Here is a 25,037-nt window from a genome sequence, read left to right on the forward strand (position 1 = left end):
GAGAGCAGTGATGATAGCACGAGATGGGAAGAAGAAAAATGGTGATAGAGGAAGACAGGAGAATACACTGTGTGTTTAATATTGAGCTGTGGAAACTCACGAAGGAAGTGTTGGAGAACCCATCATTTGAGACAGCAGAAATAGATGATAAGGGGTACATTTAATTTTTTTCTTTTCCCTTATTTGTAGTTCTTATTGGAAAAGAATGTATGTTGTGTTATTCCTGAGAAAACTGGATTTTTCTGGTAAGCATGGCAACTATCTGTAGTCTTCCCTTAAACTTTGAGAACTCTGTCTCTGTTCCGAGTATCACCTGTCTTGAATCACTGGGTTGCTTGGGGCAGATCTCTGGGCCCCATTTTAGATCTCCTGACTAAGAATATCTTGGGATGTGATCAGGGAATCAGCAATAATAGCTATCATACCAGGTGGTTCAGAATCCTGGGAACCACTGAGACTCAATGGGAACCTATATTCAAATAGGTTGAGATGCCAAAGTCTCCCTAGCATAATGTAGAGAAAGAAATCCAAAGCTCTTTAACATAGGAATATTAGGATGCTTTCAAACACCTCCCACCCATTTCTCTACTTTATCCTCTGAGAGGGCCAGGCGATTTCCCTTCACCAGGACACTGGGAAATGCATTGGTGAGGGAGCATCTGCAGCTTTGAGAAGCTCCGTGTTGGCTCTTTTCTGAAGGTGAAGGAAGTGTAATGTGGGAGATGCTGCCATTGAGGTGGGCTTTCTGGTTTCGGTGGGAGTGATGGAACCCTGGAGTTCCAGAAGGCAAGAGCTTAGCTGCATTTACCGTGAAGGCAGCAGGGGCAAGTGGAAATCAGAATGTTTTGACCCACATGCATCATTGGTGGTGGCTTATTAATTATGTTGTCCCAGGGAATGAAGTAGATGGTCCTCTTAAGTGTTGCTGGTTCTGTAGACCAGAAAAACTTCAGGTTCAGGGCCAAAAAGCAGACTCGAGTCACTGCAATGGAGAGTCATGGCCTCTTGTGCCTTTTCCAGACTTCTGACAGTTTCTGAGGGTAGACATGTCTGACTGAGGAAGGACCCTAGCGCAGTCCCTAGTACAGTGGTTCTCAACCTTCCTAATGCTGCGACACTTTAATACAGTTCCTCCTGTTGTGGTGACCCCCAACCATAAAATTATTTTTGTTGCTACTTTATAACTGTAATTTTGCTACTGTTATGAATCATAATGTAAATATCTTGATATGCAGGATGTATTATCATTGTTACAAATTGAACATAATTAAAGCATAGTGATTAATAACAAAAACAATATGTAATTATATATGTGTTTCCTGATGGTCTTAGGTGACCCCTGTGAAAGGGTTGTTCGAACCCCAAGGGAGTCACAACCCACAGGTTGAGAACCACTGCCCTAGTAGAAGTCTGTTCCTGAGATACAGCTTCTTTTTGTTTTTCTAAACCAGAGCTATTTTTTTCAAAAAAGAAAATTGAAAGAGAGGCATGGGCTTTATCTAAAAGAGAGCTCTGGGCTGTAATAGTGTGAGGAGATGGGGTGGGGCAGCCAAAGGTTTTTCTTCTCCCCTCCCTACCCCTCTTCCTGAGACTTCTTGGTGCCAAACTGTGTGAGCCTGTGACCTTTCCTGAGGACTGGTACCCTCTGATTGCTGTGTGCTCATTATGACCCAATCTTTCTAGGCAGTTGTACAAGGAGGCAGAGGAGTTCAGATGAAGGAGGGGTGCTGTGCATTCATATTTGCCAAAATCTGGAAGGCTTTCAAGCACTCAAACATGATTATTAAGATTATTTCAGAAAAATATTTTATTTCCCATTGCTTGCCTAGCTTTAAATGAGAAGTGAAGGCTAAATCAAATAAAAATTAGAGATTGTAGCATTGGAAGGGAAAGGTGATCTTTTCCAACTTCCCAGTTATTGTAAGTTTTATTTGTTCATTTAGTAAACTTTCATTTAGACTCTACTGTGTGCTAAGTTCGATGGATACAATGATGAAAAGAAATCAATTTCTCGCAATGTCTGAAAAATGCTTTTAATATTTTAAGAATATAATAAAAGAGCTTAAGAAAATCGAGTACATGCTGTAAAGGAATACATTCAGGGTGATGTGGAATAGGAGAGACTGTTCTTTTTAGATGGTATTTAAGGTGGACTGTTGTCATGCTTCTGTGTGGACCTATTCTAGTTTTAAATATTCTTTCTTTGAGCTGAAGTCTGCCTCCTAGTAGTTGGCAGGCACTATGGCAAATTGTGAGTACTTGTGCCATCCAAATGGGCACCCAAATATTTCCATGCCATCTCGGTGGGCACTCAGATATTTCCCTGCAGCCAAGTAGGTCCAGAGTTGCCAGGTCTTCTAATATTAGAAGAGAAGCTGAAATTTTTTTAAACTTTTTTTCCTTTATTGATTAAGGTATTACATATGTGTACTTTTCCCCCCATTGCCCTCCCACACCAAAACCGTTCATGCTTTCACCCCCCTGGTGTCTATGTCCATTGATAATGCTTATATGCATGCATACAAGTCTTTTGGTTGATCTCTCCCCCTTACCCCACCCCTCGCCTACCTTCCCTCTGAGGTTTGAGCATCTCTGATCGATGCTTCTCTGTCTCTGGATCTGCTTTTGTTCATCAGTTTATGTTGTTCATTATAATCCACAAATGAGTGAGATCATCTGATATTTATCTTTCTCTGACTGACTTATTTCACTTAGCATAAAGAGAAGCTGGAAATTTTTATATGAAAAGCACCTGTTTTAAAATATTGTGGGGTTTTTTAAGTGTATACAGGTGAAACAAAACAATTTGCAGGCTAAACCTAGCTCTTGGGTAGTGTGTTTGGAACATTGTAATTGGATCATAGTTTCCCCTTTGGGAGCTACTTAGGATAAGTGCATTGCTTCAGTATCTCACTCACTCATTCATTCATTCACTCATGCTTCCATCCATTCATTTATTTATTGTGTGACAACCATGCACCACACATTGTGCTAGACACTGGGCATATAACCATAAATATGGCAAAGATCCTTTTCTCTGGAAAACTTGGTATCATTTCTGTCATCTTTCTCTAGTCTGAGCATCCCAATTTCCTCAAATCTACTTTCTTGAGATATCACTTTGAGATCCTTCCACCCCCCTAGCATCATGGAACTCTCTTGTAAAAGTGCCTCCATATTTAAATAGCACTCTAAGGAGCTGCTGTCTCACATTGGATACCGGTCACTTTCCCACACCTGCCTGCAGGTAGAATACCTCTCTCTTCCCTATCTCTGCTCCTAGTAGGTTCTTCCATTGCTAGAATTTTTTAAACTAGCCATTAATTATTTGTTTAAGTGCCTCTCTTTCTTTTACTATGCTGCTACCTCGTTGGTAGCAAATGCCATGTCTTCTCTTTGTATCTCCGGGCCCTACATCATACCTGACATGTAGTAGGTGCTCAATAAACATCTGTTGGAGTGAATTGAAATGAAAAATAGTTTGACTTACATAGTTCCCTGTCTGTCTGTTGGTGGATTGGTCTTTCTGGATATCCAAGACACAATAACCCTTGAGTTTAGGGCAAACTAACAGCCCTCAGACAATACCATGTGTACAGTTTTAGTGTGATCACACGTATTTTGTTCTCTTTTATGTCTAAATGTGGATCTTTACTCTTGCCCATATTCCGAGTTAGAATTAATGAACAATTTTAGGCATTTAAACTCCTTGTGAATCTCCGTCAGTCAGTTTCCCAGGACAGCAGTTCTCCTGCCCAGTTACAGACTGCCTGTGAGCTTAGCCAGCATACACCATAGATTCATTTAAGTCTTTGATAAAAATATTGGACAGACCAGAGATTATATCAGAATCCTGTGACATACACTAGAGGTCTCCATCCATGGAGACATTGATTTATTATTCACCACTCTTCATATGAGCTACAAATCTATCTTACTCCATCTTGTACACAAGGAGATTCTGAGAGATTTTGTAAATGCCTTCGTTAAAATAAAGACAAGCTGTGTCTTCACATCCCCTGTCCTATTAAAATATGAGTTTGATCAGTTAAAGCTTCTTTTCATAATTCCACATGGGCTCCCCAAATCAGAGATTCCCCTCCCCCACCCAGTGTTCACAAATAGGATAAGTTCTAAAATGTTGTTTCTCATTTTGTTTCATGGTTACTTGTCTATAGTATGGAGAGTTCACTCCCTATCGTTTTAGACATTTGAGGAGCTCTAAAAACCCTAGATTCTAGGTGATTTCTCAAAGCTGAGATTCACCAATGTTAGGTACCACGTGAGAGGCTCGTACTTTTACTTTATTAATGCAGTTATTCCCCATTCAGCAACTTATTTTTATATTTTGGAATCTATTTAAATTCACTTAAAATACCAGGCACTCTGTCCTAATCCATTTCCAGAAATAACAGTCTATATAGTTTTCACCTGCATATTTTCAGATATGATACATATGGACCACAAAGGTGACTCATGTCTACCATTTTACATCATTTTTAGAAGGACAAAGGAATATATGTGCCTCATAAAAGTGTGGTGATCTATAATAATAAAAGTGAAATATGCTAATTAGACCAGATATCCTTCGGATGTCCTTCCAGATGACCTTCCAGATAAAGCTGGGGTTGTGAGGGAAGCCCAGGTCCTGGGTGCCAGAGGGAAGCCCGTGCCAGCAGCTGGGGTAAGGAAGGCCTACTCCTGCACGAATTTTGTGCATTGAGCCTCTAATGTAGTAATAATAACGCTATCTTTAATTATGCTTTTGTACTTTCAAATAGTTGAATAATGGATACATTAGGAAAATATTGTCTTATATTGTCCACTTGTTAAAACCAATGCTGTTATTTGTAATCCCAAATTATTCTCTATAGCATCATATCTGTGGGAATAGTCAAATACATCAGTGATTGGGCTTACTAGATGTCTTGCTTTCTCTTTATTGCCATTTTTATAACTAACAGAGTAAGATGCATCCTTGTACATTGAAAAGAATACTCCCATGTATTCTCCTCTACACACACTCACAATACCTCTGACACCAGATATGTGGGTTTACTCCAAACAACTGACCAATTCTCTGACACCAGCTGGATGTCCGACATTTCAATTTAATTCTGGCACTGTCTGCCTGGAGTTAGCATCTGACCCCCCAGGTTAACAGCTCAGTCTCATAAGACTGCTCCCACTTCAGATGTCAGTCAATCATAAGTAGTGGATCCCTAGGTTACCTACATTTTGTCCAACTTGACTACAAATTGGGAGTTCCCAAAGCCATGCCTCAGGTTCAATAAATAATTCATGATAGTGGCTTGCAGAACTCAGGGAAACACATATGTTTAGTGTTAATTATATAATAGAGGTAAAAAGAGACTGGAGGGTTCTGAGCACAAGTGCTTCTGTCTGCTTCAAGTTGGGGTGCTCAACCCTCTTGTCACTTGGATGGATTCACCAACCTGGAAGCTCTCTGAACCCCATAGTTTGGGGATTTTTATGGAGGCTTCATCATGTATACATGATTTATTATTAACTCAATCTCCAACCCCTCTTTCAACCCTGGAGGTTGGGGGTGGAGCTGAAATTTCCATTCTTCTAATCAAGGCTTAGTCTTTCTGGGGACAAGCTTCTACCTTGAAGCCAGCCCACCAAAAGTCACTTCATTAGGACAAAAGACACCTCTATCACCCAAGGAATTCCAAGGGACTTAGGAATCAGGGCAAAGGCCAAATATTACAACAAAATATGCTCCTAGTGCTCTTGTCACTTGGGAAGTTACAAGGGATTTTGGAGTTCTGTGCTAGGAACCAGGGACAGAGACCAAATATTAGAACAATAGATGCTCCTAGCACCTTCATTGTTTAGGAAATGATGAAGGTTTTATAGAATCTCTGACCAGGAGTCAGGATGAAGACTAAAATATGTATTTCTTACCATACCACATATATGTATGTTTATTTAAATACCTTTGTGGTTATTTTCTTATGGGAAGTTTTTAGAAGTGGAATTTTTGGTCCACAGGTATGTATTTTTTAAAGCCTTTGCTACATAGTGACAGCCTCAAGACTTTCCAATTTGGACATCCCCTAACTGGATTTGAGATTGCCTATTTCTCTTAAAATCCCAGGTCTGATTGAATTTTAAATTAATGGCTTAGTTAGTTGATTTGTCAAGCTCAGCCTGATGATGCAGAAAACAGTGTAAAATCAACCTCAGAGGATGGGCCCTTAGGGAATTGCACTTGAGTAGTTCGAGGATGGGGACTTGCCTTGCCCTTCTCACAGCTTCACCATCCCCAGCTTTCTGATTTCCAGTAGCTCTCACCATATGTGGGATCTCTCACACTGGAATGGGACACTGTTCTCCCTTTAGTTGGACCTGCCAGTCCCCTAGTTCCTTGTGGTTCCTCCTTCCCTTTGGGTGAGTTATTCACACCAGGCTCTCGTCTTGAGGATGCTTAGGTGTGCACAGACTCATGGGTCTGCCAACACAGCTGGCGTCAGAGCCCTGGAGTTGGATCCCACACAGTAATTCATTTTTCTAAGCTTAGTTAGGACCATGATGACTTCAATGGGAATGAAAGTGGAGGCAATTAGTAACTATGACATTTAGATTCATGTGTCCAAATAAATCTTGAGATGTTTAAAATTCTGTAGGTTAAAGCTGTGCATGAATCAAAGTCAGATACTGAGAATATGTATATGTCATCACTAAAGTTGACTTTTACATTCTCGATTGTTTTGGCAAAGAGGAGATGTTTCTATAAGAAGCAGATAAAAGACATGAGAATAAAGATGTGGGATTATTATTTTGGATAAGTTGGCTAGAGTATAGACAATTATGGGTAATACCACTTAGGGTATATAGGTTCCCCCAAAACAACCATACCCCATGTGACTGAACTTTTTCTATAACCCCATAAACTCAATTGGGAACATTATGTCCTATTATTAAATTTAAGGCAACCTTTTGAAGTCTCTCTGTCCTGCATTTCTATCTCAGGAAAGTATTTTTTAAGATGTTGAACAATACATTTCCTTTTTCTTTGTGGTTCTCTTTTTAGTTTTTTTTTCATAATGATCTTAGCATTCAGAGATCTGTGGGAATTTGTGTTAGGAAACATTTAATACAAATTCTGAAATGCTATGCTTTTGCTCATCCTTTTAAACTCAACTGCAGCTGGTACCAAGATGTAGGTGCCTTGAAGCTTGCTTGTGGGCTGGTAATTAACAATGATTTCTGGTGCATAATCTGGAAATTTCCTGGTGGCACCATGGGTGAGAGAATACCTTTATGCCTTTTTTGTCCCAACAGTGACCACAGTCACAGTCCTGTGGTTTCTTTCTCATCTCTATCGGCTGTGGCTCTGACCCACAGCCCTGTGGACTTGCCTTTGAACACTTACTTGCCCTGGAAGAATCAGCAGTGAAGCAAGAGTGTTGTTGGGGTGTTTGCATTAGCCATGAAGAGAGGGAAAGGTTCAGCACCTATCTGTCTACCTTCTCAGTGAGACCACATAGTTTTCTGAAATAATATTGTATTGCATTTGCAGTGATTTCTGCAGAGAGGAAAAATCCGAGATAGGAAAAAGTGATACTCATATGTAGAGTAGCCTGGTGTTGGGAGTCATCCTATATAATAAAAAGCTAATATGCAAATTGTCCCCTTGACCGGAAGTTTGACCCGGAGTTCAACTGAGAGGTCAACTAGGGGGCCAGGCTGCCCGGCCAACTGCCCATGGCCTCCCCCCCCTCCCAGAATCCCCCCTGGGCCGGCCCGATCGGCCCCAATTGGGGCAGGTGGTTGGACCCCACAAGTGCATAAATTCGTGTACCAGGCCTCTAGTTTAAAAATAATCACTTGAACAGCTTACTTTTTTAAATGATGGATTCCCTCTGATTTCCTGTGCTTATGTTCTGTTGGTAGCTAATCATTTTTGTTTTTGTCTTCTTTGTTCCAGGCTAAACATATTTTTGACTGGCATGAACCCATTTTACTTTCATGCAGTGAATGTAATTTTGCACTGCCTGGTGACTCTTGTGCTGATGTACACCTGTGATAAAACTGTCTTCAAGAATCGTGGACTCGCTTTTGTTACGGCATTGCTCTTTGCTGTGCATCCTATTCACACAGAGGCGGTGAGTGTAATTGGAACTCAATGAAATAAGAACCAAAAAACCCACTAAACTGATCTTTTTTTCCGTTTCAAAACCCTGTTAATTTAAAGCTCTACTAAAGTGTTTATATATAAATCATACTGCTTGGCAACTTCTCTTTTTGAATGTTCAAATGGTCTTCATTGTACCTCCAGGATTTAATTGCTTTTCTGAATAACCACTGTTATTATTACAGGTAGTAATAAATGGCCACCGTTCTTTATTTGCAGGAAATGTAAGTCCTAATGCGTTTTTAACAACAAGGGGAATTCTGAGATACTTATCATGCTGGCTCATTGTTCCCACTCTGCATTTATATTTTACCTTTTCTCACTCTGCTTTATATTTAAAATATTTACAATGCAGAACTGTAAGTGCTGGGAGGAGGGCTATAAAAAGTTAAATTGACATTCAAGTTAGAAAGACAGAGTTAGGAAACTAACACATCGTTTTTCAAATTATCTAATATGAAGTGTTGTTATTTTGTGAAAGATGAGTATCCTTCCTTATATAATAAAACCCTAATATGCAAATCGACTGCACAGCAGAATGACTGGTTGCTATGACATGTACTGACCACCAGGGTGCAGATGCTTAACACAGGAGCACTCCCACAGTGCACTCCCACAGGGGAAGTGCCACTCAGCCAGAAGCCCTGAGCTGGGTTCATGGCTGGCGAGTGCGGTGGCGGTGGCGGGAATCTCTTCCGCCTCCACGTGCTAAGGACCCCTGGGGGATGTCTGCCTAAGCAGCAGGCGGACATCCCCCCAGGGGTCCCGGACTGTGAGAGGGCACAGGCCAGGCTGAGGGACTCCCTTCCCCCAGTGCACGAATGTCATGCACCAGGCCTCTAGTTTACTTATAAAGTTAGATAGTTTAGATCTCCGGTCCCCTTTAAAATGTGACTTAGCCCTGGCCAGGCAGCTCAGTTGGTTGGAGCATTGACCATACACCAGAAGGTTGAGGGTTCTATTTCCCGTTAGGGTATGTACCTAGGTTGAGGGTAGGGAACCTGTTATCCTCCCATATTTTTCCTTGTCACTCAACAGAGTGCCTGCATCAAGCCAAGTACTCATGAATTATTTGTTGATTATGTAATTAATAAAACAAATTTTTAACCATGGCAACATGTTTAAATGTAATCTCAACATGTTTAAATTGAACCTCCTCCCCCCAAAATTTAAATTTTCAGTCCTTCCTGAGAAAATTTATGGTCTTGTTTTTGCTTTTGTTTAACAAAGGAGAGCTATATGTCCTACTAACCCCCTCTCCCACCCACTACATTCTATTTTTCTTTTTAAAAATAATGTATTACTATGTCTTCTAAAAAGCATATCTCTTTTGTCTAGTTCTCTGCCCTCCTCCCTAGGAACCTGAACTATTATCTATAATTAAATAATAGTCTCTTGATTTTACTTCCTAGTATAGATTGTTATGTAGACCAAATTTCTCTGCCTCCTTTATCTCCTTGTGAATGCAGATAGTTTTTCTAACACTTTTTCCTAAATAAATGTCTAACTCTTAGACTCTTTTCCCCTTATAATTGTGTTACCATGGATTTTTTTTCCTGATTACAACAAAAGCCTGTTAAAACCCTTTCTTAAAGGTCAATTTGCTAACAGGATTCTTCTATTTTTTATTTAGAATTCAACCTAACTTTATCAGCTCATGATCACACTGCCAAAGGCTACTTAAGTTTTATGTTCTCCTACTCTGCAAGAATAGAATTAGGACTGTTATCATCCTACGCATTGTTCTTTCCTGAAGAAAATTTCTCCCTAACATTCTAAACACAGACTTTCAACTGTATTTTAAAAATTATGTCAGAAACATAATATGGTCTATAATTTAAAAAATTGGCTTTGAGGACTGGCTGGCATTGCTTAATGGTTAGAGCGTCAGCCCATACACCAGAGGGTCATGGGTTTGATTCCCAGTCAAGGACAGTAACAGGGCTTGCGGGTTTGATCCCTGCCCGCAGTTGGGGTGCGTGTGGGAGGCAATCAATCGATTTGTCTCTCTCACATCGATGTTTCTGTCTCTCTCTCTGTCTTCCTCTTTCTCCCTTTCCCCTTCCCTTCCATTTTCTCTAAAAATCAAAGGAAAAATTATCCTCACTAGAAAAGCTAAAGCGCATACCCATAAATACATAGAAAACCCAGCAATATCCTAATATATAAAAAGCCAGGGGCCCTCACAACGGAAACAATCAGATGGATGACCAAACAGCAGGCTGCATGGGGTGACCAGGCTGGCAAGGGGTTAGTGAGGGATGACTAAACCACTGAACAGCAGGCTTCATGGGGCGACCAGGCTGGCAGGGGGCGCAATTGGGGGTGACCAGGCTGGTGTGGGGGGGCAGTTGGGGGTGACCAGGCCTGCAGGGGAGGGCAGTTGGGGGCGACCAGGGCTGGCAGGGGAGAGCAGTTGGGGGCGACCAGGCTGGCAGGGGAGGGCAGTTGGGGGCGATCAGGCCTGCAGGGGAGGGCAGTTGGGAGCGACCAGACCAGCATGGGAAGGCCATTGGGGGTGACCAGGCTGAGAGGGGAGGGCAGTTGGGGGCATTAGGCAGGCAGGCAGGTGAGCGGTTAGGAGCCAGTGGTCCTGGATTGCAAGAGGGATATCCAACTGCCGGTTTAGGCCCGATCCCTGGCCTAACCCGGCAGTCGGACATCCCCGAAGTGTTCCCAGATTGGAGAGGGTGCAGGCCGGGCTGAGGGACACCCCCCCTCCATGCACAAATTTTGTGTACCAGGCCTTTAGTGTTATACTAAAACAAGAATCCCAGCAGAGGGAAAAATTATTTCCAATTTAAGTAGACAGGCACAAGTCACTTATTTACTCATTTTTTCAACAAATATTTGAGAGACTGTAATGTAGTCCTCATGCAGGGAAATAACAATGAATAAGATAAATGCAGACCTTTCTTCATTTAAGGTCTTGTGATTCCTGGAAGGGTTTCTTGATGGTATATTTCTTGGAAAATTATGAGAAAAATCAGTAATTGGGAAAATGGGAAAATCATTGTAATTCTCTTATGAGAATTAAAATTTACTCATGATGGAGACAAGACATTGCTGGTTTGAAGGAATGCACTGTAGTCAAAAGTATGAGCAGGAAATGCTGACATCTGGAGTTGAAAGTTAATGTCAATGTTTCTAGAACTCGCACAAGATAACAGAGGAGAGAATTGTCATGATCAAATCAGTCAGTCCAGCCTTTAGCTGTTGCCAGGTATTAAGTGTGTGTTCCTGGCTCTGTCTGACGCTAATGGAACTCATCCTTGCAGGTAAAATGATGAATAACTTGATACAAATCCTATGAGTGGTATTCCAAGAAGTAATAGGTTTTGGGAGCAAATTAAATCCATAATTGGCAATTTCCACATTCTCTTAAGCTTGCCCAGAGATCTGAATGTTACATTATTTAAATTCTACCCAATTCACTGATGTTTTTCCACTCTTTGAATATTTAAAGGATACAGGTCTCAGGTTATAACTACCCCCTTGGAGAAGGAAACCTGCAACATCAGGCAGAAATACATGCTGTCCATCTGCATGTATTATTGAGCAAGTCTTTTTTCACTTCCAGTACCCTCCAGTTCAGCTGACTTTGTCACGGAATCAAGCCCAGGGGGCTCCAACTTAACATTCCATCTCTGCTTTCCATTGTCCATGTCTGCCTCCTTTTCATTTGCTCCATGCTCTCATTCCCTTAGGCAGAAACCCTCCCGGGTGTGCTTAGGCCTCTCTTTCCTTGACCTGGAATGCTTCTGCGTCCCCTCTCTGGCCCAGGATTCACATTCTCCTATCCTGAGCTCCCTGAAGTCTTCCTCAGCTGTCCTGTGTCTTAGTGTATAAAGCCAGCCTTTCCATGAAGCCTTCCCAGATCCTACAGTCAAAATTAATCCCTTTAGTCTTCCCATGGCAATGATTTCTCCTCTTTAGGAGACAAGCAGTTTCCCTGTGGCATATTAATACACTCTTTTTGACTCCTCACCAGATGTTAAACTCCTTGTGGCAGGCTGTATCCCTCCAGCTGGCATAATACCTGGCAAACCGGAGGCACTTGGAAAATGTTTGTTGACTGGAATAAAACAGGCAGTTACTGAACATGATGCTATTGGCTAATTGAATCACAGTGAGTGGCTGGTCTAGGCATATAGTCATTGCTAACAAGCATCTTTATTTTAGACATCTAACCCCTAGTCCCAGAGATCCTAACTGAACACGAATATAGAATAGGTGTTCAGTAAAGGCGTGGTGGTTTGAAATTGGCAACAGAGTCTACCAGTATTAACACTAACATTTTAATACTCATGCTGACCTTCTGCTCCAAGGGACACTGCATTTTTTATATCTGGGCACACACAGCTGGCATATTCTGCCGCTGCTGTTTCCCAGCAGCATTAACTGGCTGCAATTCGAGAAGCAGGGCTTTAGGCGCCTTTAATGCATTAGTTATGCTTGCCTCGCTTATTATTGCCTCATGCCAGCTTGCTACACCCACTATCAGCTTGCAAGTCTTGCTGTTGTCCAAGTTGGCCACATCAGTTGTGCTATGATGGATGTCCCTCTGGGCCCAAATGCCTGGCCTTATCCCAAGACTTTGTTGCTGGCCAGCTGGACTCTCTGTTTAACCCTCAGGAGGCCCTACAGCTGATGCTGAGCTCAGTGCTCATGGAGGCAGAGGTGTATACTGAGCAGATTTGGGCTTTGCAGGTGAACCATGTGCAATTAATTGTTGCTTTACAGATGGTGAGTTTGAGCTTGGCCTTGACACCAAGGTGACACCACATTGTCACTGCCCGCCTCCCTTGAGTCATACAGTCTTCCTGATTTGGGACTGAAGTTCTTCCTAGATTAATGGATCGATGAACAGTGTGTGGTCCAGGCAGCCACATTAGGTAACTCTGCACTGACAATGAAATTATTTGATCATGTCCAGGTTTCTCTTGCTATCAATTGAACTTGAATTTTTCTCAATATGTGACTTGCCATCAATCTATATGCAGGCATATAATTGAATTACTTTTATTCCTAGTTTAACTAATAGATAGATTATTCAATAAAGTTAAAATATCATAGAGGCAATCCTTAAAGTAGAAAGATGACTTCCATAAGCCACACAGAGCATCCTGTCCCGGGGCTAAGCATTGACCGCTTTCTCTGCCGGGAGCAGGAAGAAAGAAGGGCTCCAATGTTGAGCAGGCACTTTATATGCATCATCTCATTACTTACAGCAGGAACATGAGGTAGGGGTATTGTACTCATTTTAGATAAGATAAGAAAACCAAATTTCAGAAATTAAAAATATCAAAATTGAGTCTCACTCTTACTCAAATGGCAAAGGTGTCTATATTCAAGCCTGGGATGGGCTAGCTCCCTGGTGCGGCATTGCCTCTCCTTTTCACTGCAAAGTGTGCTCGTTTTATGAGGGGATTTATAGGTATATTTCCCAGGAAACTATTTTCTGCCATTAATTATTGACTGAGTCTCAAATACACTGTGGACTTCAGGTCTTGTATGATTTGGGTGATGCTATATTCTGTGCCTGAAATGTTAACCCAGTTCATTTCCCTGGTGAACTCCTCATCTTTAAGGTCCAGCTCATCCATGACCTTGTCTTTGCAGCATTCTTTGAACAACATGCCATTTTTTTTCCTTTACAGTTTTCTTCCTTGGATTTAAAAAAATTAAGAGAAATTCACACACATTTTAAGCTGTGTAATAATACAAAAATTTATAAATAGCCCTCTGTCTCCCACCTCTATTCCATTTCGGTTCCTTTCTGAGTAAAAAATTTTTTAAAAATAATATAAAACTTGAAACAAATATAATGAACATATATTCTTTGTCCAGACTCACCAATTTTTTGAATATTGCCACATTTGTTTTACCATTCTTTTTATCTTTCTCCCTCAATATATAAAATTATTGTTTTTCTGAAGCATTTGGGAGCAGGTTGCATTTCATGCCCCTTTACATCTCAATTTAGATGTATAGTCTAAACCAGGGGTGGGCGAACTTTTTGACTTGAGGGCCACAATGGGTTCTTAAACTGGACCGGAGGGCCAGAACAAAAGCATGGATGGAGTGTTTGTGTGAACTAATATAAATTCAAAGTATACATCATTACATAAAAGGGTACGGTCTTTTTTTTTTTTTAGTTTTATTCATTTCAAACAGGCCGGATCCGGCCTGTGGGCCGTAGTTTGCCCACGGCTGGTCTAAACTAAGGCCATTAGTCATCATTTCACTTTAGTCTCCTTAAGTTTGGAGCAGTTACTAGTCATCATATCTTTCTGTAATATAATATATAGCTTTAAATGTAATTTAAAACTTATGTTAGAATGTATATGACAAAATGTTATTAATATGATCTTTATAACTTTGAAATCCATAATGTTATATAACATATGCTATATTACACACTTAAAATATAAATATATAATTCATACTACATATTATATGTTTTTAGTATTTAATGCAATATTTAAATGTAGTGTATTAAAATTGTATAATGTATAAATAATAATATCAATATATTCTATGTAAATACATATAGAAATATATAAAAATAAAATACATAAAATGTAAATACATAATATATATTATGTAAGTACAACATATGCCTATAATATATAATATATTGTGTGCAATATCATATTATGATAGATTATAGTGAGTTGTGATATAATTATTAAATCAAGATATAATATAAATGAGAAGATATATTTAATATTATAAAATTATAATATAGAATTATTATATTTTAGACTTTATTAATTTAAGTATATGTTAATTTATGTATTTTATTAGAATATTCTTATCTTGGGTTTGTCCTTTGACTTTTCATGATTATATTCAGGTTATGTGTTCCTGGCTGTCATACTACACAAGGGATGTGTCCTTCAGGGTACCACATGCTTAGGTGTGCCATGTCCATTTGCCCTTTATTGATGAAGTTAAATTCTATTCCCTAGTCAAGGTGTAGTGCAATGTAGCACATTTTCTCCATAGTAGAATTATTCTTTTTATTTATTCAGCTAATACGTAATTGGTGAGGAAATGGTTTGAAGCCCTGCAAATATCTTGTGCCTCATTAAACTTTCATACCTTAGATTTAGCATGCATTGATAGTTTGTGATGTTTCTTGAGCGAGTCAATCTTTACTCATATGGAGAAGCAAAATGGCTATTTTCCAACTGCACTACTCCCTCTATATTCATTAACTGGATTTTTAATGTAAGGAAGAGCTCTCCATCCTTTTTCTTTCACTTGCTTACTGTATATATGTAGGTACTTACACATGCATTGGTCCATCTAGCCATCCATCCATCCATCCATCCATCCATCCATCTATCCATCCATCCATATCTTTATTATCATTATGCATTCATGAATGTCTTTTCAATGATTTATAATTTTTAAAGTCTTTCTTTATTTTGATGTTCAAATTGTCTCATATTTGGTCAGTGGCTTGTCACTGGCTTCTGTGTCCTTTTGACACATGAACCTGTCATTTTTTGTGCACTTTCTTACTTTCTAACATGAGAAGATGATCCATCCAAGCTTCTCTTGCAGCTCCCCAGCCTCAGCCCTGCAGCCCATGCTCTCCTTAGTGGAGGAATGGCTTGCAGTTAGTGCCGGGAAGGCCCTTTGCCCCTGAGGTGTTTGCTTTTAGGCTCTTTCAGTGACAGAGCTAAGAAATACACACATGTACATATACTCACATATAACAATGATGAGTTCAGACTCATTCCCATTCTTGTTAGAATTATTGATTCCTCAACTTATTTTACTAGTGCTGTGTAAATGTCTTCTGCTCCACTAGCATTCCAGGCCCAAAGACTAGCACACTGTCTGGCACTCAGTCATTGCTCAAAAAAAGTTTTTTGAAAAGCCCTGGCTGATGTGGCTCAGTTGGTTGAGTGTCTTCCCCATGTACCAAAAGGTCTCTGGTTTGATTCCCAGTCAGGGCACATGCCCGAGTTGTGGGCTTGATCCCTAGTAGAAGGCATGCGGGAGACAGCCAATCTATGTTTCTCTCTCAACTGTTTCTCTCTCTCTCTCTCTCTCTCTCTCTCTAAAAAAAATCAATAAAAAACATATTTAAAAAGATATTTTGAATAAAACAACAAATGAAGAAACTTTGATGCTGTGAATTAACCTTCTATGGGAGAAAGGTTAAAAACGAAGAGAAGCATGGAAACCTTGCCCCTTCTTTTCTCCTTCTATAAATGTATAATTAAATATATGATAACCAGAGATGGTTAGAATTTGAATAACAATGTGTTTCCCATTTTATTACACTTTGCAGTCATCTAAATCCAAACACATTTTTGTAATACTTTACTGAAAGTAATTCTCTGAAGTTTTAATTTTTAATTTTTTTCAAACATCCTAGGTAGCTGGAATTGTTGGCAGAGCTGATGTATTAGCGTGCCTGCTGTTTCTGTTGGCCTTTCTCTCCTACAACAGGTATGAATAGCTAAGGGTGTCTTTCTCTGTGATTACAGTCATGCTCTCCTTTATGAATTTTTGCTGTGTGTGTGTGTGTTCTCAGCATCTGCCTGAGAGAGGAAGGAGGCTTCTTGGTGTTGAAAAGCTCATAGAGCTCCCCCGAGACCTGGCATAGGACATCCTCTCCTTTCCAAGTGCCAGGTGTTCTCTCTTCCAGCCACATTCTGAACCATGTCATAGCCTTTTGTAGGAACTGCCCTCCCAGGACTAGGAAGACAAGCTCTTGCTTCTTGTTTCCTTTTACTTTCAGTTTCTGACTGAGAATGGAATTTGGAATCATAGCTCTGAGCAAAAATAAATTGGGTGTAGTCCTTTCTCTTATTTGCCTACAATTTGTTCAATCTTTCCTTTTCATTTTTGGTAATCTCTCCCCCCCACCCACCCCTTCTTATCCTCATTAAAGTAGCTCAGAGCTTAAAACCACTCTGAATTGAAAGTCATGGTTCTCAACTGTGGTTTTCCAATTTACATATCCTTTCAAAATATACAGAAGCTACTTGCTTTTGGGAGATTAAAAAGCAATAAAATAATTTTCCATTATATTGCCTGTTTCCCCCCAGTGTGATCAGGTTCTCACCTGTGTTGTGAAATATCCCCAAAGGGAAAGGAGCAGATTGAAAAGAGAATGTAAATAAGGGCAGATGACTCAGAGGATGGCCCAGAAAAAAGGGGTCAGTGAACCATGTTGCCCTCCTTGGTGGAGGATGGCCTGGCCTGGCTAAGGATTTGTGAACCTTGATCTTGGGATCATTTCATCGATCTGTACCCTCACAGAGCCAGGGACTCTAGCAAACACTGTTCTACACCAGTGGTTCTCAGTATGCGGCAAATTTGCCCCTACCTCCCCAGGGGACATTTGACAATGTCTGGAGACATTTTTGCTTGTCTCAGCTTGCTAGACTGAGGATCCTACAATGTACAGGGGCAGCCTTTACAGTAAAGAATCATCTTCCTCAAAACGCCAATAGCACTGAAATTGAGAAACCCTGTTGTAAACCAATTTAGACTTTGGATCCGGAATGGAATGAATTAAGTCTTAGGAAGTTCTGGTAAAGAGCAGAGCCTTTAGTATAGTACCAGTCTTCTAGTCCTGGCTTTGTGACCTCCCATTGCATTGCTAGTCATGCATAAAGATGTGAAAATCTTAAAACTATAAATCCAAGTGCAACAATTGTTTCCTGTTTACTCTGGTGTCAGAACAAGATTAATAATTGCTTTTAGTTTAGTTTCAACTTGTTCTTTTGAGCTTTCTCTGTGTGTTTAGGAACACGATTGGGCCTGCAAGCGTAGCCATGTTTATGCAATAATGAGCTATAGCATCACAGGTTTCTGTTGTGCGTGCCATTCTCACTTTTAGCAATTTAAGCTATAGCCCAGCATTGAAGAAGAATGCATATCTACTGGCATATACTTTTATGCAACTGCTTTTAGACATAAGAGTAAGGGTAAGACATCACAACTACAGAAACATTGGCCTTTTCTTCAAAGGAGTGGGAGCCGATGGGCGTGGCGCCTGCTGGAGGAACTGCGGTGTTTCTTCGTGTGGGGCTGTTTCCCTTTTGTGAGATGAAAAAAAGACTTTACAGCTGGAGGGCTCTTGAAAATCCCTGCTGGAAATTATGCCGAGAAAAAAAACACACCTTTACCTAATATGGCCTTATGGGAAATAGATTTAAATATGCAGATGAGGCAGAAGAAAAGAAAAAAGCTAAATCATCTGTATTTTCATCACAGAGAGAAATGATGATTATGTTGTGTGTGTGTGTGTCGTGTGTACTTGTGTGCGTATATATATATCTCCACTGATTTTTTTGTTTTGTGTACAGAAGCATATAAAACACCTTCACTAAAATAATAATGGTGATGAACACTTAATATATATTTAGTCACTTAATGAATTCTCCCTCCAACACTGTGGTTCCATTTCACAGGGAAAGAAACTGAGGCAGAGAGGCAAAGTAACAGGCCCCTATGACCCTGTTACTTAACTATAGAGCTATGATCGGAACCCAGGAAACCTGGCTCCGGAGTTCATGCATGTGGTTTAGTAACCTGTGTTATTCACTTAAAATATATTCACCTAACCATCTTTCCATGTCACTAACTATGTCTCTAGGGTAGCATTTTAAGTGGCTTTTTAGTGTTCATTTATTATATGCCAGGTTTTGTCATAATTTTCACATACCTTAATTTAAGTATCAAAATCGGTACTAGGCATTTACTTTTTTTTCATCTTTGCAATTTTACATAATTCTATTATTAAAGAAATATTTGCTCACCTACTTATTTAGAATAGAATAAAATTGATGCTAGATCTTAGTGTTAAAAAGTGGTATTTCTTAGCAATCCACATTCTTCTTATATTAGAAGAATCTCAACCTTGTTTTTCAGGAGTGTGGACCAGTGCTGTGTTGGGGAGTGTTTCCCTTCCACGGCCTCTCCTTTCTTCTTGCTGCTCGGTTTGTTTCTGGGGACCTGCGCAATGCTGGTGAAAGAGACGGGCATCACAGTGTTTGGAGTGTGCTTGGTTTATGATCTCTTTTCCCTATCCCACAAGCAAGAGAAATCGTAAGTCCATTTGAATGTTTTGATGTTAAGCAGTGCGTGGATACATGGGACAGACTGGTCGATGCCCAAAGGGAGAAGGGTAGGGGGTGACTGGATAAAGAACAGGAAGGGATTAGCTAAAGAACATATATGTCTATGCCATGGACATGGACAATAGGTGGTGAAGGCCAAGGGGGAGGGGGAGGCGGGCCAAGGGAGGGAAAAAAAGGGACACCTGCAATAATTTAAAAATTATTAATTTTTAAATTAATAATTACAAATTTTTAATTAAAAGTTATCAATTAAAAAAAGAAATAAAGATTCCAGAGCCAAGTCACAAGAAAGTACTTAAATCAGTAATTTTAAAACTTCATTAAAGATATAAAAATATTTTTGTTAAACGTAACTTCACCTTAGACCATAATATAATAAGTGAGCCTTGTTTTATTAAGATAAATGTTCAAACTCTTCACACTTTTATAAAAAATCAGTGGGGACTATAAAATTTTTGTGAGCCCCAAATTAGGAATTGAGAAGTATCTATACTTTACAAGTTTATATTAGCAATATTTTCTGGTTGTAAACCACTGAGAAATTTTGATTCACACAGAGAAGTGGTTGCAAGTGGAAACAGTTTGTTAACAGCTTGCCTTGAACCTGTGCATCCAAATTAGTGTTATCCATCAAAGGGCACTGCTGCGTTGGAGTCTGCTCTGGAGTTGAGTTGTTACCTAAGAGTTTTGTTTTGAAATTTCACAAATGGCCAATCTAAACCACACAGGAACACTCACACATCATATGCAAATCAAAGAACACGTTTTATTTAGTAGCCTGTTTTTATTTTACGAATTTAAGGCATATTCATTTTATCCTGTGTACTGTAGCCAATAAAAATGACTAAGGCATATTAATAGTTCTGACACATACCATAATTTCTTCCTCTATTAATTCCATAATTACTAACAATTTGACATGCAGACCCCATTTTTCAGTAATTATAAGGTTCTTATTTTTGAACTTTAAAAAATGTGGTTGATTTATTTTCCTGCCTTGTCCAGTGAAGAATTTTATCTTTGAAAAAATCCTGCCTTTTTATTCTATTTCCTACCTCTTTATACTTCTTGACATAAAGATAAGAGCAGGATTATTCAGTGGCAACAAGCTGAGATTAACCATCACATTCTGATCACCTTCCTGCCTATCTGTACTTAGACATCATTTAAGTGGAGGTTAGTGCTCTGTTGACTCCCTGTGAATCTCCGAGGAAGGAAACCCCATTATCATTTTGACCCGAGCTCATGCCAAGAAAGCCACGAGCCAGGGGCCTTCCCCTTGGCTTATGTGAGAGCGTCTTTCCTCTATATCCTCTTAACTGATGGAAGCAATTGCATTGCTCGCCTTTTGTTCTTTTTTTTTTTTTTTAGAAAACAACCTGTTGACCTCTCTTGCTTCCCACTTTCTTCACTTACTTTCTTGCATTCCTTTTGTCTCCTCCTCCTAGCTTCTTTCTGCTTTGCCTCACTGACAGCAGCAGGGTGTGACGACTGACTGCAGACCCTCCCCTTTGGTCCTGTCCAGAGCTATTTGAACCTCATCACTGAAGTCCTGTCTCTGTCTCCTCTGGCCTCGGGACTCTGCAGCCCACCGTTGCCTACATTTTCTTCTTTATCCAGTTACTGTGGAGCCAGGCTTTTTTCAAAGGGGATAATTGTCTCTTTTATCCTTTTAATAATCTTTCCTGACCTCCATGGTAAACCGCTAGAAGGTCTATGGAAGGAATAATATGCCGGTATATAACTTAGATGTTGCACCGCTCATCATCTGTGATTTTTAAAAAAAGTAACTTTGAACTCTCAAAACCAGCAGCTCTGCATAAGTGGAGACATTCATTTATTCCCTCCACCCATTCAACATATACTCATTCTGTGCCTGGCCAAGAATAAGAGAGAAGATTCCTTCCCTCAGAGAGCATGTCCAGTATTGGGGGAGACAGACATTACATGAGTAATTACATGAGTAACTGACTGCAGCTGTGAGCGTGGTGAGATGGAACCAGAGCACGTGACAGGGAGACCTGGCCCGTGATGGTTAATGCCTCCCAAGTTCTGGCCATGTGCCAGGCATTGTGTGTGCCAGGCCATTTACAGGCATGAAGTCACACGGTGCTCACAACCGCTGCCCTCATTTTGCAGAGGAGAAAACAGAGGCACAGAAAGTAACCTCTGTAGAGTCACCTCTCCCTGAGTGGAGCCAGAATTAGGTCCCTTGTCTTTATGGCTCCATGAAGGAATTCGAGGCAGAGACCTGGAGACCTCCCAGAACACCTCTGCTCAGGAATGGGGTGCACACTTGTACCAGGACACCAGCTCCGAGGTTCTGAGTGTATTTCTTGGGGGTCATGACCCCTTTGAGAATTTCACAAAATTGTGTCCCCTTCCCCCAGAATAATGTACACAGTTTTGCACAAAACTCTTAGGGATCTACACCTGTTTATTTGCTACTTTAAAATAAATATCTTGGCACTAGGTTGTTTTTGAGGTCTTTCCTTGTATGATTCAGGCAGCAGGAAAGAAACAGTAACAGCAACAAAGGTTGGAAGCACTTTCCTACACGAAGAGCAATTTATTCCTAAGTTTTAAGGGAACCACACCAATGGAGTGGGATTTCTTTTATTTGACATCACCGATAGGAAAAAATATTTTTAGTGAAAAATGAGCCCCTAAGAGTTAAATTGCTGTTTTTATTTTTTTAAATTTAGGATAAAATTTCCAACATACAGACAATAACATTCCCTGACCCCAGTCCCTAACACCTCTCTCTAGAAGTAACCACAATTGTGAGTTTGGCACTTTTCATTTCTATGATTATTTCTATGCCATTATTTCCTATGTACATACCAGTGAATACCAAACAGTATTACTTAACATATTTTCAAACTTTATATAAGTCACTTGCTTTTCTTTTCATTTACCATTAGGCTTTAAGATACATCATTGCTGATACAAGTAGCTATAGTTCATTCACCTTAACTGTTGTATGGTATTTAATCATCCCAATTTATTTATCCAGTTTTCTGGATTTGGAATTTAGGTTATTTTCACAATGTTTGCTATTCTAAATTATGCTGCAATGGATTTTCTTGTGCAAATACCATAGGATTGGGGTTGCTGGAACCTCAGACCGGTGCCTGTTCACTGTGTCACATGCTGAGATAAGCCCTTGAAATGATTGTAGCAGTGTCTCGGGATCCCTTTGCTCACCATCACTTGGTAGAATCAGACTTTTTCAGGTTTGTCAATCCAATTATCATGAGTTATGTCTCTGAGGATTCATGAAAGAAAAATTTAATCACAGTACTTTGGATGGATCAGCTATGAATGGGATTTTCCAAGTTCATAATTATGCAAATCCTGAATATCACTTCCATCAAATATTATGAGAAAAATATATTTGGATAATCAGGGGTGAAGAAGAGTGTGTGTGTGTGTGTGTGTGTGTGTGTCCATATATGAAGGACTGAGTCCTAGTTTTCTATATTAGGAAGTCAAAATAATTTCTAAAATAAAAAAAAAATAATATTATACTTATGTTAATTTTAAAATACTGTAGTCCATACCAGAAACAAAAGAGCTAAAACACTTGAGAATGGTTGCTTCTAGGAGCAGGACTTTGCGGGGGGACAGGGACTGCTATTTCTTGTTGCAAGCCTTGTCGTTCTGTTTGACTTTCTTTAGGAGCAATGGGGTCATTCCTCAGCGCAGCCCCCAGCAGCCTGGGAGCCCCCAGCCCTCACTGCCAGCGCACCCCCTCCGGCAGAATGGGAAGCAGCAGCGGTTCCCTCACAAAGGAGCCTGGAGTGGCTGCCACTCCCCATTGCCACCAGAACCCAAGAGCAGTGGATTCCCGGTGTCTCCTCGAGCTGTGTGGTCCATGATGAGGTACTGTGCTGGGCTCCTGGACTGTGTGCGTTTTCACCATCCAGCATCACCTATGTGGGATGATAGGAGAACAGAAGCCTTGAGTGGGGTTTTGTGACCTCCCCCTCTCCTTGTTTCTCTGCCTTTTTCATTCCTTCCCTTCCTCCCTGTATTAGATCAGATAAGAAAGGAGTAGCTGGAAAAAGCCCTGCTCTCTGCTGTTATTTAGAAGCCGGGGGTGAGGTGTGGGTCTGTGAACACTCAATTAAGGAGAGCAAACGTTTTCTTGTTTTCCTGGTGGAAGAACCTTGTGTGACTGGCTTAAAAAGATAAATATCACATGATCTCCCTCATTTATGGAATATAATGAACAACATAAACTGATGAACAAAAACAGATCCAGAGACAGAGAAGCATTGATCAGACCGTCAAACCTCAGAGGGAAGGTAGGGGAGGGTGGGGGTAAGGGGGAGAGATCAACCGAAGGACTTATATGCAAGCATATAAGCCTAACCAATGGACACAGACAACAGGGGGGTGAGGGAATGAGTGGGGGTGGAGGTGGGGGGTAATGTGGGGATAAGTACGCATATGTAATAACTTAATAAAAAATTAAAAAAGAAAGAACCTTGTGTGGAGACCCCAGCCCTTGGTTTTCTGGGGAGAAGAGCGCTCTACCTTTTGCTTGCTGTCTCACCTTGCTCTTGTGTGTGGTAGGAATTTATTACAGCATAAGTATGGGAGGAAGCCCAGGGGACTCTGCCTTTCAGAAATGTTTGTGGGGATGCAGGAAAATCTTTACAGCATGGGACTTCCTTTTTAAAAATAATTTCACCTAGCCATAACACTTAACATCCATTTATCGGAACAGGTGCTCACTAAATTAAGTTGCCTCTAATCTTGCTCAAGCCATGAGCAAGCCAGAACTTAATAAAGATGGAAATTCAATTCATACTGTTAGTACTTTACTACTTCAGATTGCTGTTCTTATTTTTCTGTTCATTTCTAGAAAAATCCTTTGGTTTCAGGGTCTATGTTTCCCATTATTTCCACCTTTCCCTGTTTCTTATTTTTTTTTTGCCTCTTGCTTTATTCATTCATTTATTAAATATCTGTTTTAAACAAAATACCCACTGAGTGTCTACCACAAGGCAGACACTGTTCTCGGTACCAGGAACATCCTGGTGAGTAAGAAAGACAAGGTCTTTGCTGTTATGTCGCTTCCTTTCCAGTAGAAGACGACAGGCACTGGGTAAATGACAGTGAATGAAGTGATGGAGAGGGACACATTTGCATTGGCTGGTCAGAGCAGGCCTCCTGCAGCCTCCTGAATGAGAGGAGGAGCTAGCCCTACAAGGATCTGGGCACAGGGTCCCAGACTTGGGGTAATGAACACGTGGGGATTGGGGAGGCAAGGTCAGAAGGTGGGCAGGCCCCAGATGATGAAGGGCCGTGTTAGCCAAGGAAGCAAGTTTCAATTTTGTTCTGAGTGAAATGGAGAGACTTTGGAGGTGATGTTGTTTTTGCTGTTGTTATATTTTGTTTTTTCTTAAGATAGTAAGAAATGGTTACATTAAATATTCTGGCTTCCTCTTGGTACATGATGTTGGGGACACGAGTAAAGCACGGAAAAGAGTTAAGTTTTACATAGACTGAGGGAGATGGAGATGGGTGAACAGCTGTGGTGGGTTTGGGGTACCTTTTGGATACAGATCCCACAGGACTTGCTGATGTGTGGGGTGGGGGAAAGGAAAGGAAGGAAACACGGATTTGGGGGTGTTGGCTTAAACAGTTGGGTGGACTGTGGCGTCAGTTACTGAGATGGAAAGTCAAGGGGAGAAATAAGTTTCCTGAGGGTTGGGGGGAGAAATTCCTGAGAAAGAGAGACAAACAAT

General features: G+C 40.4%; 1 protein-coding gene across 1 annotated transcript in view; it reads left to right on the forward strand.

Annotated features, from left to right (window-relative positions):
• TMTC1 (transmembrane O-mannosyltransferase targeting cadherins 1) overlaps positions 1-25,037 on the forward strand; it is a 227,314-nt gene that overhangs the window by 11,967 nt on the left and 190,310 nt on the right. Inside the window, exons 2-5 of the mRNA XM_070410488.1 lie at positions 7,958-8,135; positions 16,563-16,636; positions 19,070-19,246; positions 22,960-23,163. Coding sequence (XP_070266589.1) covers positions 7,958-8,135; positions 16,563-16,636; positions 19,070-19,246; positions 22,960-23,163 — 633 coding nt within the window. The remainder of the gene's footprint in view (positions 1-7,957; positions 8,136-16,562; positions 16,637-19,069; positions 19,247-22,959; positions 23,164-25,037) is intronic.

This window comes from Myotis yumanensis, unplaced genomic scaffold (genome assembly GCF_028538775.1).
Source record: "Myotis yumanensis isolate MYYU_CA2020_CCGP unplaced genomic scaffold, mMyoYum1.0.hap1 SCAF_3, whole genome shotgun sequence".
NCBI classification, from domain to species: Eukaryota; Metazoa; Chordata; class Mammalia; order Chiroptera; family Vespertilionidae; genus Myotis; species Myotis yumanensis.